The 18,860-nt window shown below is 41.2% G+C and overlaps 1 protein-coding gene across 1 annotated transcript in view; it reads right to left on the bottom strand.

Annotated features, from left to right (window-relative positions):
- The window catches only part of LOC124871367, a 28,618-nt gene extending 10,046 nt beyond the window's left edge, over nucleotides 1-18,572 (bottom strand). Inside the window, exons 1-2 of the mRNA XM_047370637.1 lie at nucleotides 18,200-18,572; nucleotides 17,853-18,081 (exon numbers count right to left, since the gene is read on the bottom strand). Coding sequence (XP_047226593.1) covers nucleotides 17,853-18,081; nucleotides 18,200-18,572 — 602 coding nt within the window. The remainder of the gene's footprint in view (nucleotides 1-17,852; nucleotides 18,082-18,199) is intronic.
- Nucleotides 18,573-18,860: the final 288 nt, after the last annotated feature.

The following is an 18,860-nucleotide window of genomic DNA, read 5'->3' as shown; positions in this document are numbered from 1 at the left end:
CTCGCACATGTCTCTGATCCTGAGCTCACGGATCACCGTGCTGTAGAACTGGGGAGGAGATGGCAGCATCAGGCAGGCGTCGACGAGCAAACAGCAGTTACTTTTAGTGATATTGGTAAATTTGAAACCATTCTGAAGAGAAAAATTGTAGAGAATGCAAATACACACCATTGTGAAGGTTATTGTCCAGTGTGTCGAACATATAAATGTATGCAAGAGATTAGCAATCCTGTAAGCTGTGCAGGCTGTCAAAGAATCTGTCGTAATTCCTCATGTTTCAGCAGACACAGGGAACCGCGCATCAGAAATAGTGCTGACAGACCTATGAGTGACTGTGAGTTGGTAAAACTGTGTAAAGTATGCAAACGGATATACGTTATTCCAATCAGTAAACCGAATAAACCACACGTGTGTAATGTAAAATGCAGTAATGTACCCCCCAGCCTAGACATTACATGCGATGATCATAAGTGTTACATTCAGCCTTGCAGTGCAATTAATCAGCTTGATGATAAACTGATTTTTTATGATTTCAAATGCCTCGTCAATGAGAGCGGCGTGCATACCCCCTTTCTGGTCTGTGCTAAAACGTTGAAAGGTGATGAATGGTACGCTTATGGACTGAATTGCACCCAAAAATTTATCCTGCATTTCAGGAGGCCGAAGTACAGAGGCTTCACCTTAATAGCGCACAATGCGCGGGGGTATGATGGTTACCTGATTCTCACAGCAATGCTGCAGTTAGGCATTAAACCTCATCTCGTCATGGTAGGAAGTAAACTTCGCTGTTTAACCGACCCTGATTACAGGTTAAAATACATTGATAGCCTGTCCTTCATGTGCATGAAGCTTAGTGCCATGCCGAAAGCGTTAGGCTTTACCGATCAAAGCAAGGGTTTTTTTCCCCACCTATTTTCCTCTGAACAACGTCTCCAGTATGTGGGGGCTTTTCCTCCTCCATCCTGCTACGCTGTAGAACACATGAGTCTTCAAGAACAACAGGTGTTTAGCAGCTGGTACAGAGAAGCGAGCAAAGAGGTCTTTGACTTTAAGAAAGAAGCTATTCGTTATTGTAAAAATGACGTTGAAATTCTTTCTCAAGGATGCTTAAAATTCAGAGACGAGTTCTTTAAGGAGACAAGTGTGGATCCGTTTAAAGGTATCACAATAGCATCAGCCTGCATGAAGGTATTTGTAACCAATTTCCTTCCTCCTCAAACCTTAGCCATTCCATCACCTCTGGACTACAGACGTAGCAGTAAAACGTTCTCCAGCGCGTCCATTCAATGGCTCGGCTGGATTGCAGACAGCAGAGCCATATTTATCGAGCATGCATTAAATAGGGGTGAAAAGAAAATCGGCCCATATTCAGTGGATGGGTATGCAGAGATTAACGGTGTCAAAGTTGCGTTTGAATTTTACGGCTGTTTTTTCCACGGCTGTAAAAAGTGTTACATGCCTCATGACAAGTGTCCGTTGAGAGGGGTCGCATTTGAACAGTTTTACGCAGCCACTGTTGAGAGAAGCAAGGTACTCCAAACTGTGTACGGCCTTCGTCTCGAAGTCATATGGGAGCATGAGTGGATTGAAATGAAAAAATCAGACCCAGGGGTGATCAGCTTTCTTGAGAAAGTTAATGCACCCGAACCGCTATCCCCCCGGGATGCTCTGTATGGTGGACGCACCTGTCCTATGAAGTTGAGGTACACAGCGGAACCAGATGAAACTGTACACTATGTGGATTACACATCTCTGTACCCTTATGTAAACGCCAACTGCGTTTTTCCCCTCGGACACTCCACCATCATTTACAAAGATTTTGATGACCCCAGCAGCTACTTCGGTATAATCAAAGCTGTGGTCTAACCACCACGTAACCTGTTGTTCCCTGTTTTACCTTACAGAACATCCCAAGGTAAACTTGTGTTCACTCTCTGCCGCTCATGCGCTGAATTAAATAACCAGTCAGGTCCCTGCATGCATAATGATCAAGAAAGAGCTCTGACGGGAGTTTGGGCGAGTGTAGAACTCTGTAAAGCGTTGGAGTGTAGTTATCGTCTTGCTAAAATCACAGAGGTGTGGCATTTTGAAAAGAGAAGTGATACAATCTTTAAAGGTTACATTCATTGCTTTTTAAAGGGTAAGCAGGAGGCTTCAGGCTATCCGTCTGAAGCAGTGGATCAGGAGAGTAAGTCAAAGTATATAAGCGACTACAAACTGCATCAGGGCATCCAATTAGACCCTGAGAAAATCGAGGTGAACCCTGCCAAAAGGCAGGTTGCAAAATTGTGTTTAAACAGTTTTTGGGGGAAATTCGCGCAAAGAAGTGATCTGTCTCAGACCACAGTCATCACTAACCCTGAAGACTTTTTCAGCTTCATGTTCTCGAGTAAATACAGGGTTAACTATTTTCATTTTTTCAACCTTGAAATGTGTGTAGTGCAGTGGAATTTCAGTAAACGTGTCATATATCCACCAAGTAAGACAAATAATGTGTTTATTGCAGCATTCACCACCGCTTATGCACGTTTAAAACTTCTCAGCAGCATGGAGAAGTTACAGGACAGATTGATTTATATTGACACGGACAGTTTGATTTATGTGACAAAAAGTGGTGAAACTCCTCTGGAATTGGGGAATTATCTGGGTGATCTTACTGACGAGTTAGATGGTGACAGCATTTCGGAGTTTGCATCGACAGGACCCAAGAGTTATGCATACCAAACTAAAAACCAGAAAAAGTTAGTGATACGTGCTAAAGGCATCACTCTATTCCGTTTGACAAACGCGACATTTCTTAAAATGTTTCGAGTGGTGTATGATAAGAGACGTCTTTTTTCTGACGAGACAACTCTGCCTTTTGGTTATTAGAGTTGAAGAAGAAATAAAATAAAAAGTCACATGGATTTAGAGGAGATTGATTTTGATCCTAGATTTAGAGCACCTTTCTCATGTATGATAGTTGGACCCAGCGGCTGCGGGAAAACTTTCTTTGTAAAAAGTATTTTACAAAACTGTAATCATGTCATGGATATTGTTCCAGAAAATATTGTATGGATTTACACATCTTTTCAACCCATGTATGCTGCATTGCAGAAGATGAATAAAAATATTACCTTTGTGGAAGGATTGCCTCATTCTTTTGAAGATGAAGACCTGTTTCCTCCTGATCAGAATCATCTGATTATTCTAGACGATGTTATTGCTCAAGCCTCAGATGATGAAAACGTGATGAAGGTCTTTACCCAGTTTCGTCACCATCGTAATATGAGTGTTATGATGTTGACTCAGAATGTATTTCATCAGGGAAAGTTCAGTCGCACTATTAGTTTGAACTGTAATTATATGGTGTTGTTTAAGAACCCGAGAGATAAACTCCAGCTGAATATACTGGCCCGTCAAATGTTTCCATCTCAAAAGGGTCTCTTCTTGGAGAGTTTTGAAGACGCAACGAGAGAAGCTCATGGTTATTTAATCATCAATTTTACGCCTACCTGCCCAGAACATTTCAGACTGAGAACGGGGATACTTCCTCAGCAGTGGCCTGCTGTGTACGTACCCAGAACAAAGTAAGTCATCATGTCTGCGCGTATAAAAAGGAATTTACCATTATTCAGAGCTTTGTACCAGGCCTGTCCACAGAAACGTAAAGATATTCTCGCACACTGCTCTCCCGACTTTATTCAGGCTCTGTGCGAGATTGCACTGAATATCCTAAAAGGTAACATTAAACTATCACCCTCTCAACACCGACAATTGAAGAAACAAAGAAATATCATCAGATTGTTGGGTGATAAAAGAACCGGGATAAAAACTAAACAGTTGGCTCTCAAAAAGCAACGAAGTGGTTTTATTCTCCCCATCTTAACGGCTCTTGCACCCTTGATCGGTGATCTAGTGGTTGGAATCATCAGGAGATAATGTCTCTCAGAACATCGCAGAAGATGTTTCTCATTTCACCTCATCAATTCAAGCGTCTGACCCAGTCAGACACGTCCATCAGACACGTCCATCAGACAGACGGCGGAGGAGAATTTGGATGCTGAAATGAGAGCGATATTAAACGAGCCGGGTTTGACTTCTTATGAAAAAATCAAGAGATACGATGCTCTTCTCCAGAGGTATCTGACTTTACTTAAGCAAGGTGTCAAGGAAGAACAAACAGCGGGTCAGTTTAACGCTGCAGCGTGACACAGAGGTTCCTGAACATGAGCGGTCCCTAGAAAAACAAGGCCCAGGGCAGGACGAGGCCCCTAAGGATCAGGTTCTTACGGAAGTACTGAAAAGCCTTCCTAAACACAACCGTAAAAATGCCGAGTACATTTTGAAGAAATTATCTGAAAGAAGTGAGAGTTGGACTTCGCGAGGTGAATTTGTATTTAAAGGAAATGTTGTAAAAGGGTCCCACATGATTGATTTGTTGAAAAATCTCATGCTTCCGTTTAAGAAATCTGGAGCATCACAAACCCGAGGATGGTCTGACTTTCTACACACCTTGTCAGAGGTAAACATCCCTATATCTTCAGTCATTAACCCTTATGCTCGTGATGAATATAGACATTTCAAAACAGAGGGTACATCGATTGAAAATGGGGTACACCCCCCAGCGTTAAGCAGAGAAGAAAAAGAAGAAGAAGGCAGATAACTCATTCTCCCCACTGGTTGAGATCTGAGCTGGAAGATCCAAAAAATGCTGATGGGAAGTCAAAAAAGTACTATGGATTACATTTTCACCATAGGGTTAGGGTTAGGGTTCATTAACCCTAACCCTAACTTCGTGACTTTTGGAAAAGGTCGGAAAGACGATGTCCAATTTCACTCATCTTCTCTGCCCAAGCTTCAAACGGCAGAGCCAGCATTGTCTTGAATACGCCGCAGTCCTGATTGAAAGCCTCCAACACAAACAGATCTGAGGGACTCGTCCGGTTGTTCCTGCGTCTGCTTGCCCGAAAAGACCAAGCAGGGATATAGGGATGTTTACTTCTGACTCCATGTCAGAAGTAAGCATCCCTATATCTTCAGTCATTAACCCTTATGCTCGTGAAGAATATAGACGTTTCAAAACAGAGGGTACATCGATTGAAAATGGGGGTACACCCCCCAGCGTTAAGCAGAGAAGAAAAAGAAGAAGAAGGCAGATAACTCATTCTCCCTACTGGTCGAGATCTGAGCTGGAAGATCCAAAAAATGCTGATGGGAGATCAAAAAGGTCTCTTGGTAAGACGACACTACCACCCCGATGGATTACATTTTCACCATAAACTGTTATAAGAAAATGAAACATGTAGCCTATTTCTTTTATTCAATAAAATATTTATTGATTATATTTTCAAGTCTAGCTTCGTTCTCTACTTCACACACTAACATATGATGTCATTACACAAATATGAAATCATAAGAAGAAAAAAAAATAAAAAAAACAATGAAAAAAAAAAAAAAGACATTTTAAATTCCATAACAATCCAGAAACATCTCCAAAGAGCATGTTCCGTGAGTATAAAATGTACAACTTTGATTAATGACACATTTCTGATATTTTTTCACAAAGTTAGATACCATTAAATCATTCTTAATCACATCTCCGGTGTATTTCGACAACACTTGCTGCATTGATAATCCGCACGCTCTATGACATAGATAAAAAATGCAATGGTGACCGCACACAGTGGACAGAGTGTTTTGAAGCTGATTATTATGATACAATATTTTTGAAGATCTGTCTTCTAAAAATGTTACGATGCTTGACGAGTAGAACTCGAAATCCGGAGAGAATCCATAAGAGTCAAAAAAGCTGGATTGACCATTCTCATCCAATGTCAGAGCTAGCCAGTGTTCTCCAGGCATGTGTGAAGGATGTGTGTTCACAATAAAGTTGGCCGGCCCTGGGAATTTGTCAGCTAGCAGCGACAGCTGGTCGCACGGCCATACACCACAAAACAAATCTCCCAGCAGATGATGCAGCAGGTTCTCAATTTCATGATTATTCATGTCTGATTAGATTAATAATAATCCACCAGCACACACCTCTTTGAATCAATCTCTAAAATAGAGTGATAACAAGCGTAGATGATCAGCGTGGTGGTATGAGGCAACGGGTTTCTGAAGCGCATTTCCAATCTTAAATTCCCACTGGAAACTGGATATAGAGCATCTGTGTCCTCACCCGGGTTAAGATTAAATGTGAATAGAGAGTATCCTTGATTAAATTCCTGACGTGTTATACTCAGTGGAAGATCTTTTAGATGTCGTCCTGTAGCCGTAAACAAGTTGTAATACTCTCTCACTGAATGACCTTGGTTAAAATTGGGCTGGAAGGCTTTAGCAGGAATTTGTCTGCCGTCCTTACACAAAGCTAAATATTCCATATCAAAATGATTAAAGTCAAACGGATTGAGAATGTGTGTTCCTGTAAAAGCATCATGATTCAGTAATGCAATCACCACATACTTGGGAAATATGCCTAAGAAAAGATTCTCTTGGTTGCATACCCTTGAATTTTCAGGGATGGAATATGTTTTACATTCACACGTGAAAGTGGATACAGAGCATTTGCTTTCATTGAAGCTGAAGCGTGCCCCAGTCGTACAGCTGGAGAGACAGTAACTTTTTTGATAAGAAGAGATGCTCCTAATATCCTGAGTTTGTAAGTGGAGTCTCTTGCGGCCATGAGACAAAAGGCATCGTTGGCTCTTGTAAGTTTCATTTTAAGGTCAACAGAGTTTAAAAGAAGTCTCTCGCAGAAAAATATGTCTGCATGCAGGGGGCCTAGGAGATGTACCTCCCTGGAATTTGCCGTAAAGCCTGCTCTGCTGTTAAGACCTTGGTTAGGGCCGTTAGTTGTAACAATAGAGTTCAGAGCACCTGCAGTGTCTTTATAAAAAAGACCAGAGCTAAACTGGGTTTTTAAAGAATCCTCAGAAAAGTTTAACAATGTCTCAATCATGGCTCTATATGGATGTGTAGCACTGGATTGTGAAATCATTCGATCTCCGAGAGTGACGTCACACTGACTGAAGATGGTGTTTAACGGGTAGTTGATGAGCCCTACAGGTGCATCATCTGGCAGGTTTGTTCCATTCTCATTAGTAATTTTCACTCTGAGATGCAACAGCGTATCGTTGAGATCCAGATACTTTTCTCCATCTCCCGGAATGAAAAACTCGATCGGCCCTCCATCAGTGATTGCTGATAAAGGCTGGATCTCGGTGTAAATTTTATCTTCGATCGATAGCTGCGTCATCGGGGCAGAAAATAAGTCCAACTCTGCCAGCGTGCATTCTGATGATTTGTTATGTAAAAGAGCCATTATTTAAATATATCAAAACTTGCGGATGACTTCCTTCCTCTTCGTTTGTCAGCTGCGACTAATCTCCTTTTTCGCGTTTGTCGTTGTTTTTTAACCGTCCTTAAACGATCACCTGGGGGTCTTGTTCTGGGTCTTTTGGATAAAACCATAATTCCTGAACCTTCTTGACCGTCGGTGTGTGTAGAACAACTCATTTTACTCACGGCTCTACCGATGACATCCGAAGCGATATTTGATGCAGCCGTTTTAAGATGGGGTTTTGCAATTGCAAATCCTTTTTTAACCAGAGGGGATACGAAGCGGAATAATTTTGAAAATAATGATCCAATTCCGCGTCCGTACATGACCGGGGCCCCATAAAACCCTGGCAGATTACCACCTGATTGACTTACATAGTAATTTACAAAGCGATTTGGATCACGTCTCAGACTTAGCTGTGCCATGTTCTTTCTTGCCTGCTTGGTGCACAGTGTTGAAGGACCAGGGTAATATGAATGATAACAGAGAATTTAAGTACACCCTTTCATCAAACTTTTTGACAGGTGGGCGGGACTTCCGGTGAGGGCGGGACTTCCGGTGGGGGCCATGTGGGCGCCATGTGGTTGCCATGTGGGCAGGAGGTCACGTAGTCAAGCAGGTGGTGTGTCCAAGGGGGCGTAACCGTGGATGCTGATTGGTTGTCGTCATTAGGGGCGATACCTTAAATGAGTCAATTAAAACACAGGGGTGTGTTTGTTATAAATAGAACAAGACAAATATGGTATTATCGGAAACTGTTTGGCATCAGCACCAATTAAAAATAGAGTGGTGTGTTTGTAAGCATCGTTAAACCTTGAATAACCCAATGAAAACAATAGGGTGTGCTTTAGTGTTTACTTTAAATACAGAGATAAAACTCTGCACTTTACATGCAGCATTCGTTGGAAAAAAGAACACCCGTTCAACAATGGCTAGAGTTAAGAGAGTTTATCGTCAAGCGGAGGAGAAACGCAACGCGTGCCAAGATGATGATGATGAACAAGCAATTGCATCATATACTTCCTCAACGGAGATACCTATCGATGATGAACAAGCAACTGCATCATATACTTCCTCAACGGAGATACCTATCGGAATTCCCGTCATGACATACTCTACCGATGATGAGGATCCAACATCAACTTCAACAACCATGGTCGAAAATCAGACCTCGGTTCAGCCAAGAGGTATGTCAGTTCTGTGCGAAACCCCAGTGACCGTCTACCAGTATTCATCCCGTGAATTGAATGCTCCTAAGAAATCAACATACTACATCTGCAGGGTACAAAGACCCCCGTTCGACACTCTGCAGGAAGAATGGTCTTTGGAGCCATATGGCCTGGTTGGCAGCTGGGGTTATATTTTCATGTATGAAATAGGAGAGCTTTGCCTGTATCAATTGGATCAAGATGAGGTATTTAATGGATCACTGGCTCTGTGTACTCTCACCCACAGCGACTGGGCTGTGTTAAGGCTTGCAATCCCGCACCTTAATGATACCCCTGAAACAGTCTCAAGGCAGGAGAGGGAGGAAGAAGAAGAAGAAAATGAACTGTCTCCTCGACCTGTAAAACGGGCGAGAATGTTTCATATACCATCCGATGTTAAAATAGCTGAGAGAGAACCTCTCTTTAGCGCAGTGTGGGGGTCAAAAACCACAGCAAATGGCCGCTGGTCTTTTCGGGCAAGCAGACGCAGGAACAACCGGACGAGTCCCTCAGATCTGTTTGTGTTGGAGGCTTTCAATCAGGACTGCGGCGTATTCAAGACAATGCTGGCTCTGCCGTTTGAAGCTTGGGCAGAGAAGATGAGTGAAATTGGACATCGTCTTTCCGACCTTTTCCAAAAGTCACGAAGTTAGGGTTAGGGTTAATGAACCCTAACCCTAACCCTAACCCTATGGTGAAAATGTAATCCATAGTGTCGTCTTACGAAGAGACTTTTTTGACTTCCCATCAGCATTTTTTGGATCTTCCAGCTCAGATCTCAACCAGTGGGGAGAATGAGTTATCTGCCTTCTTCTTCTTTTTCTTCTCTGCTTAACGCTGGGGGGTGTACCCCATTTTCAATCGATGTACCCTCTGTTTTGAAACGTCTATATTCATCACGAGCATAAGGGTTAATGACTGAAGATATAGGGATGTTTACCTCTGACGAGGTATGCAGAAAGTCTGACTATCCTCGGGGTAGCCATGCTCCAGATGTTTTAAACGGAAGCATGAGATTTTTCAACAAATCAATCATGTGGGACCCTTTTACAACATTTCCTTTAAATACAAATTCACCTCGCGAAGTCCAACTCTCACTTCTTTCGGATAATTTCATCAAAATGTACTCGGTATTTTTACGGTTGTGTTTAGGTAGGCTTTTCAGTACTTCCGTAAGAACCTGATCCTTAGAGGCCTCGTCCTGCCCTGGGCCTTGTTTTTCTTGGGACCGCTCATGTTCAGGAACCTCTGTGTCACGCTGCAGCGTTAAACTGACCTGCTGTTTGTTCTTCCTTGACACCTTGCTTAAGTAAAGTCAGATACCTCTGGAGAAGAGCATCGTATCACTTGATTTTTTCATAAGAAGTCAAACCCGGCTCGTTTAATATCGCTCTTATTTCAGCATCCAAATTCTCCTCCGCCGTCTGTCTGATGGACGTGTCTGACTGGGTCAGACGCTTGAATTGATGAGGGGAAATGAGAAACATCTTCTGCGATGTTCTGAGAGACATTATCTCCTGATTATACCACCCACTAGATCACCGATCAAGGGAGCAAGAGCCGTTAAGATGGGGATAATAAAACCACCTCGTTGCTTTTTGAGAGCCAGCTGTTTAGTTTTTATCCCAGTTCTTTTATCACCCAACAATCTGATTATATTTCTTTCTTTCTTCAATTGTCGGTGTTGAGAGGGTGATAGTTTAATGTTACCTTTTAGGATATTCAGAGCAATCTCGCACAGAGCCTGAATAAAGTCGGGAGAGCAGTGTGCGAGAATATCTTTGCGCTTCTGCGGAGTAGCCTCAAACAAGGCTCTGAATAATGGTACATTCCTTTTTATACGCGCAGACATGATGACTTACTTTGTTCTGGGCACATACACAGCAGGCCACTGCTGAGGAAGTATCCCCGTTCTCAGTCTGAAATGTTCTGGGCAGGTAGGCGTAAAATCGATGATTAAATATCCATGAGCTTCTCTCGTTGCGTCTTCAAAACTCTCCAAGAAGAGACCCTTTTGAGATGGAAACATTTGGCGGGCCAGTATATTCAGCTGCAGCTTATCTCTCGGGTTCTTAAACAACACCATATAATTACAGTTCAAACTAATAGTGCAACTTAACTTTCCCTGATGAAAAACATTCTGAGTCAACATCATGACGCTCATATTACGATGGTGATGAAGCTGGGTAAAGACCTTCATCACGTTTTCATCATCTGAGGCTTGAGCGATAACATCGTCTAGAATAATCAGATGATTCTGATCAGGAGGAAACAGGTTTTCATCTTCAAAAGAATGAGGCAATCCTTCCACAAAGGTAATATTTTTATTCATATTCTGCAATTCAGCATACATGGGTTGAAAAGATGTGTAAATCCATACAATATTTTCTGGAACAACATCCATGACATGATTACAGTTTTGTAAAATACTTTTTACAAAGAAAGTTTTCCCGCAGCCGCTGGGTCCAACTATCATACATGAGAAAGGGGCTCTAAATCTAGGATCAAAATCAATCTCCTGTAAATCCATGTGACTTTTTATTTTATTTCTTCTTCAACTCTAATAACCAAAAGGCAGAGTTGTCCCGTCAGAAAAAAGACGTCTCTTATCATACACGAGTCGAAACTTTTTAAGAAATGTCGCGTTTGTCAAACGGAATATCTTTTTATCCCTCCTGATCGTGTGTTGAGGGATTTCAATGACACTCTCACTTGACCCCTGTAAGTAGCCCTCGACCAGCCCTTTGATGCTGTCAAAATTAACCCTCTCGCTGCATTCATGCGTCTGAGTGATGCCTTTAGCACGTATCACTAACGTTTTCTGGTTTTTAGTTTGTTATGCATATCTCTTGGGTCCTGTCGATGCAAACTCCGAAATGCTGTCACCATCTAACTCGTCAGTAAGATCACCCAGATAATTCCCCAATTCCAGAGGAGTTTCACCACTTTTTGTCACATAAATCAAACTGTCCGTGTCAATATAAATCAATCTGTCCTGTAACTTCTCCATGCTGCTGAGAAGTTTTAAACGTGTATAAGCGGTGGTGAATGCTGCTATAAACACATTATTTGTCTTACTTGGTGGATATATGACACGTTTACTGAAATTCCACTGCACTACACACATTTCAGGGTTGAAAAAATGAAAATAGTTAACCCTGTATTTACTCGAGAACATGAAGCTGAAAAAGTCTTCAGGGTTAGTGATGACTGTGGTCTGAGACAGATCACTTCTTTGCGCGAATTTCCCCCAAAAACTGTTTAAACACAATTTTGCAACCTGCCTTTTGGCAGGGTTCACCTCGATTTTCTCAGGGTCTAATTGGATGCCCTGATGCAGTTTGTAGTCGCTTATATACTTTGACTTACTCTCCTGACCCACTGCTTCAGACGGATAGCCTGAAGCCTCCTGCTTACCCTTTAAAAAGCAATGAATGTAACCTTTAAAGATTGTATCACTTCTCTTTTCAAAATGCCACACCTCTGTGATTTTAGCAAGACGATAACTACACTCCAACGCTTTACAGAGCTCTACACTCACCCACACACCCGTCAGAGCTCTGTCCTCATCATTATGCATGAAGGGACCTGACTGGTTATTTAATTCAGCGCATGTGCGGCAGAGAGTGAACACAAGTTTACCTTGGGATGTTCTGTAAGGTAAAACAGGGAACAACAGGTTACGTGGTGGGTAGACCACAGCTTTGATTATCCCGAAGTAGCTGCTGGGATCATCAAAATCTTTGTAAATGATGGTGGGGTGTCCGAGGGGAAAAACGCAGTTAGCGTTTACATGAGGGTACAGAGATGTGTAATCCACATAGTGTACAGTTTCATCCGGTTCCGCTGTGTACCTCAACTTCATAGGACAGGTGCATCCACCATACAGAGCATCCCGGGGGGATAGTGGTTCGGGTGCATTAACTTTCTCAAGAAAGCTGATCACCCCTGGGTCTGATTTTTTTCATTTCAATCCACTCATGCTCCCATATGACTTCGAGACGAAGGCCGTACACAGTTTGTAACACCTTGCTTCTCTCAACAGTGGCTGCGTAAAACTGTTCAAATGTGACCCCTCTCAACGGACACTTGTCATGAGGCATGTAACACTTTTTACAGCCGTGGAAAAAACAGCCGTAAAATTCAAACGCAACTTTGACACCGTTAATCTCTGCATATCCATCCACTGAATATGGGCCGATTTTCTTTTCACCCCTATTTAATGCATGCTCGATAACTAAGGCTCTGCTGTCTGCAATCCAGCCGAGCCATTGAATGGATGCGCTGGAGAACGTTTTACTGCTACGTCTGTAGTCCAGAGGTGATGGAATGGCTAAGGTTTGAGGAGGAAGGAAATTGGTTACAAAAACCTTCATGCAGGCTGATGCTATTGTGATACTTTTAAACGGATCCACACTTGTCTCCTTAAAGAACTCGTCTCTGAATTTTAAGCATCCTTGAGAAAGAATTTCAACGTCATTTTTACAATAACGAATAGCTTCTTTCTTAAAGTCAAAGACCTCTTTGCGCGCTTCTCTGTACCAGCTGCTAAACACCTGTTGTTCTTGAACACTCATGCGTTCTACAGCGTAGCAGGATGGAGGAGGAAAAGGCCCCACATACTGGAGACGTTGTTCAGAGGAAAATAGGTGGGGAAAAAAACCCTTGCTTTGATCGGTAAAGCCTAACGCTTTCGGCATGGCGCTAAGCTTTATGCACATAAATGACAAGCTGTCAATGTATTTTAACCTGTAATCAGGGTCGGTTAAACAGAGAGCTTTACTTCCTAGCATGATGAGATGAGGTTTAATGCCTAACTGCAGCATTGCTGTAAGAATCAGGTAGCCATCGTACCCACGCGCATTGTGCGCTATTAAGGTGTAGCCTCTGTACATCGGCCTCCTGAAATGCAAGAGAAAGTTTTGGGTGCAATTCAGTCCATAAGCGTACCATTTATCACCTTTCAACGTTTTAGCACAGACCAGAAAGGGGATATGCACGCCGCTCTCATTGACGAGGCATTTGAAATCATAAAAAATCAGTTTATCATCAAGCTGATTAATTGCACTGCAAGGCTGAATGTAACACTTATGATCATCGCATGTAATGTCTAGGCTGGGAGGTACATTTTCACCGCAAATACTGCATTTTACATTACACACGTGTGGTTTATTCGGTTTACTGATTGGAATAACGTATATCCGTTTGCATACTTTACACAGTTTTACCAACTCACAGTCACTCATAGGTCTGTCAGCACTATTTCTGATGCGCGGTTCCCTGTGTCTGCTGAAACATGAGGAATTACGACAGATTCTTTGACAGCCTGCACAGCTTACAGGATTGCTAATCTCTTGCATACATTTATATGTTCGACACACTGGACAATAACCTTCACAACGGTGTGTATTTGCATTATCATAGCTGGTGTAACAGTAATTACAAATATATCTGCACCCCATAAAACCTTTGAGATTTTTTATCCCATAGTAATGACCTTGAAATAACAGCAAAAACACAGGGTTTGAACGATCAGGGAAACTGGTCTCAAATTTACACAGAGCAGTAGAGCTCGTCGTTCTGTGAAACACTACAATTTTTCTCTTCAGAATGGTTTCAAATTTACCAATATCACTAAAAGTAACTGCTGTTTGCTCGTCAAGGCCTGCCTGATGCTGCCATCTCCTCCCCAGTTCTACAGCACGGTCATCAGTAAGCTCAGGATCAGAGACGTGTGCGAGGCTGATTGCAAAACATAACTGATTACCGGTATTGTTTATAATATAGAAATGACGCATTTTCTTATTAAACAGTTCACAGTCTAACGTTCCTGCAGCTTTACGCTTAGAACCTCCTGCCGGGTCATTAACAACCTGAAGAACAAATTCCATGTTATTATCTACAGGTATAATTGCATTCGATTGTACTAAATCGTCGAGGAAGTTTTCGAAAGCAGGCAGGATCATATTTCCATCATCTGTAACAGTAAATGTGATGTGACGATTGAGATTTTCACCCACTAATTCCAGCTGCACAACGTCGTTACGTCTGGTTAAAGATCTTGCAGCGTCGGCTAATTCAATGAGAATATGCATGATGTTTGTATCGAATGCGGCTAAATCTGGAACGTTACTTGGACAGGGCGGCGGTATGGTAAAAGGTCCCCTTATTTCATGGTTATTAAAATGTTCACGTTCAACCACGGGTGGAGGATCTCGCCCTATTTGATCAGAACTAACCGCTACCTCCGTATTGAAATGACCCCCGTGCTGATCTGCGGCGTGTGACGTAGAAGGATTCTGATGACTGTCAGGTGAATCATTTTGCTGAATGCTGAGTGGAGACGGTGCTCTATTTAAATCTTCAAGAGCCTGATTGATTACGTTTAAAAAGTCACCGTGCTGATCTTCATTTATTACATTTTTACTGTTAGCAGGCGATGCATTTAAAACAATGTTATCTGCTACTTCTGCATTAACGGGAATTTCGTTAAGTTAATTAACTATTCATTTACTAAATTTCTTATTTCATCCAGGGCAAGTCTGATTCGGTTATCCATTTCTATGAACATAAGAAAAAATAAAAATAAAATAAAACTAACCAACAGAAAAAAATAAAATAAAATAAAACTAACCTACAGAAAAAAAAAAAAAACACAGTGATCAGTTCAGTTTAAAATCACCTTGATGTCACCAAAATGCTTCTTTAACAGAATCTGACATGCTGCCAGAAAGCGTTAACGATAAGGCCTTATTACGAAGATCCCGTGAGGCTGTAGAGACTGTCTTCCTGTGCTGTCCGTTTCTGTAGCCAATCTGTCCTACCATCAACGTTACCTCTGTAAGGAGAATGAACAAAAAATATATGTATATATATATATATATATAATAAACACATTAAAGCTGAAAAAAAAAAAAAAAGGGGAATTCAAATTAATTCAGTATGTATGAATTAAAACGTACCGTTCATTAAACCTCTCACTAGCATAGCTCTGGTTTGTAGCGCAGAGAGTCGCTGTCTTTTGGCCGGGGTTAAATATTCTGTAAAAACAGAAGACAATAAAAGTTATCTTACGCTGCGCAGCACAGCGTTCATAAATAAACGATAATAGTTTTTAAAATACACAAGTTTTTTTTTTTTTAAGGGGGAAAAAACCCTCCAAAAAAAAAACAATTTTTTTTTTATCTTACTACGATTCTGTGCGGTAAAACTTCCAGATTTCGCTTCTTGTTGAACTGAAACGGTACCTCTCTGCTGAAAGCAGTCTTGATCTTTGAAAAGCGACCTTCTGGTGGACGGATTCAATGTGGCATCTTTGGATGTATCTGTAAACAGGTTTATATGATATTTTATTGAACTATGCTTAAAATACATATATATTGTTTTTATTTTATTTTTATTTTTTCCTACCTTGCTGCTCGACAGCTGTGTCTTCCACAGAGCTCTCTGTCGAATCTGTAAACAGTTTTATCTGAGGTTTAAAATACATTCACTCTCAAAGAAAAACAGATAGTTCTTAGGACTTACTTTCTGGAGATGCCGGTAACTTATCCGGTGTGTCTTCAGGGGAAATGATGATATTTGGTGGAGGAGTATTCAAAGAATCAGTTTTAATTTCTGTGTTAGAAGAAAGTTCAGATGTTGTTGTTTTTCTTGTTTGGAAATAATTCGCCTTCTCAATTTTGACTGTCGATTCCAGCCACTGAACCCTCCAACTTGATCATTCGGGTTTACCTCTCTCATCAAATCTATAAATTGAAACATTGTCAAGGGTTAACTATAATATATATATATATATTATTGCATTTAACATTTACTTACCATATTCTGATTGTGTCAAGATGAAATCATCAAGGTCATCAGCGGTGGGTTCTATGACAAAGAAACAAATATATATATATATATATATAAACAATATATATAAACAATATTAGAGAACATTCACATGCATTTAATGATTTCTTAAAGATGAATACTTACTTACTTACTTTTAAAGATGTCATTGTACTTTTGTGAATCATTAGAAGTAGAAGCCACAATTTACAGGTTTCCTGAAATATTTACCGACATTTTTTCTTGTCAGTACTGGTATTTTCAATGTAACAAGTGTTGTGTTTCAAAGACATTCAGCATTTGAAGACCCTGACACTGAGGTTAGCCAATGAAACAGAGCCCCCGGACAACATTTACTCACAGTATTTATACCAGAACATGACAGTGTTATCTGTGGAATTTTCTGTGGAATTTTCCTAACCATCAAAACTACTGATAATGGTTTTTGCAGCTTTCTCCAATAACACAGAGGTTCAGAGGGATGAGTCAACCCAAATGACAGTGTTATCTCAACTGCAAAGACTCTATGTTTTAAGACCAAAACCCTTCTTGAGTTCAAAGGTGATATGGTTATCTAGGAACAGACCTAACTGCCCTTCCTGACATCGCCCCTAACAGTTGGATATAGAATAACTGTAACTCCCTGAATAACCTTTTACTCTAAGATGAAAAGTAAATGTTTTAGAAAAGCTACAGGTAACTAAAATTATCATTCCTTTTTCCTAAAATGGAGTCTCTCATGATTCAAAAAAAACACATCATTGCTAGAGTCAATTTATAACTTGGAAACAGTATACTGAGGGATTGTAAAGTTTTTTTTTTGTTTTTTTTTTTTCTGTTAATCTCATATTCGTCTTACCTCTTTCATCTGCTTTCCTGTCTGTTGACGCAGAAGCTGAAGGTTTTCTCGTTCCATCGATGTAGGGAAGCACAATCTGTTATTTACTTTTTTTAGGTCTTTTCTATTTTGAACTGATTTAGACTGGCTCATATATTCAACAAATAGGTCCTGCTGTAAAGCAAAATGAACTTGCAGTTCTGTCAGGTTCCATAGTTCATTTATTAGGATTTCATGTGATAGGTCAACATTAAGTTGATTATACCTTTAAAATATAAAAGGATGCATGTCTTTTTGTTTTTAGATGTATTAACACCTGAAAAACATACAGATTATTAATAACACCCTTAAACACACCCCTGTGTGTTTTAATTGGCTCATTTAAGGCCTTCCCCGTACACCCTTAAACACACCCCTGTGTTTTATTTGGCTCATTTAAGGTATCGCCCCTAATGACGACAACCAATCAGCATCCAAGGTTACGCCCCCTGGACACCCCCCCCTGCTTGACCACGTGACCTCCCGCCCACATGGCGCCAACCGGAAGTCCCGCCCTCACCGGACGTCCCGCCCACCTGTCAAAAAGTTTGACGAAAGGGTGTACTTAAATTTTCTTGCACACGTCAACAACACAGTGCAGTTCCCTTACCTTAGTGCTTCACTCAGTTTTTCATACAGATTTTCTGCATTTCCCACGTTGCATACAGGCATCTCCATGAATCTTGTAACGACCTGCAGAGTGGCCTCATCGTAGAGTCTAGTTAGGATGACAAATTCTTTATTTCCTTTTCTGTTGTTCGATTCGTCGCACATCACAGAAAATGGCTGAGATCGGCATGTTTTGGCCAACTCGTCATCTAGCTCTGTTGCTATGGCACCTGTTGAGAGAGCCCAGTAATTAAAATTAGCTAACCATTACCCTACAATATGCATACGGGACATTATTAAATAGGCATATGCATACACAATACTCATACTTAATTTGACTCAGCTTACCTTTGATGAGTTGGGTAGCCTTGGTTTTTCCCGCCGAGAATTTCCGTGCGATAGCAGAGTCCGGGAACATTTCAGCTACACACTTATTGAAGTCATCACAGAAGTTGAAAGCAACATTGTTTTTGGCACACAGCATTGCCATTTTAACCTCCGCATTTATGACCTGGTCTGCCTCGGTGGTATTTCTAGTCACAAATGTTGACATCGCCTGGGCATGTTTCTGTGCCTCTAGCCAGCGCTTGTGCTTGGTCGATTTTTCATGCTGACTGATGTCGTTCCTTCCCCCGTGGGAGACACTAAAATCGCAGTTACAAATCTTACGTGACTGTGCCCCATCCTGCTCTTCTTTAGAAAAGAAAATTCGCTGTCCCATTTTTCAAGATATTTGCACGATGTCTTTCTTTTTCTGGCAGGAATGCCTTCCCTTTCGTCATATCTATCCATTTCTCTCCTTTGTTGTTCCAGGTTTGTTCCCGCCGTCGGCACTAATATCGCGACAACTGCCACCCAGGCTACTGCAGGTGGCAGTTCTCGCGAGGCTAGTGACAGAATTCAGAGAAAGAAGCAGAGGAATGTTTTTTTATTATTATATTGTAATATGGGAGATTTACGGGAGAATACTAATACGGGAGGACGGCGGGAAAGAGGTTAAAATATAGTT

Source organism: Girardinichthys multiradiatus, chromosome 7 (genome assembly GCF_021462225.1).
Source record: "Girardinichthys multiradiatus isolate DD_20200921_A chromosome 7, DD_fGirMul_XY1, whole genome shotgun sequence".
Classification (NCBI taxonomy): Eukaryota; Metazoa; Chordata; class Actinopteri; order Cyprinodontiformes; family Goodeidae; genus Girardinichthys; species Girardinichthys multiradiatus.
Note: the sequence above shows the minus strand (reverse complement) of the source record. Positions and strands in the feature narration are given on the sequence as shown.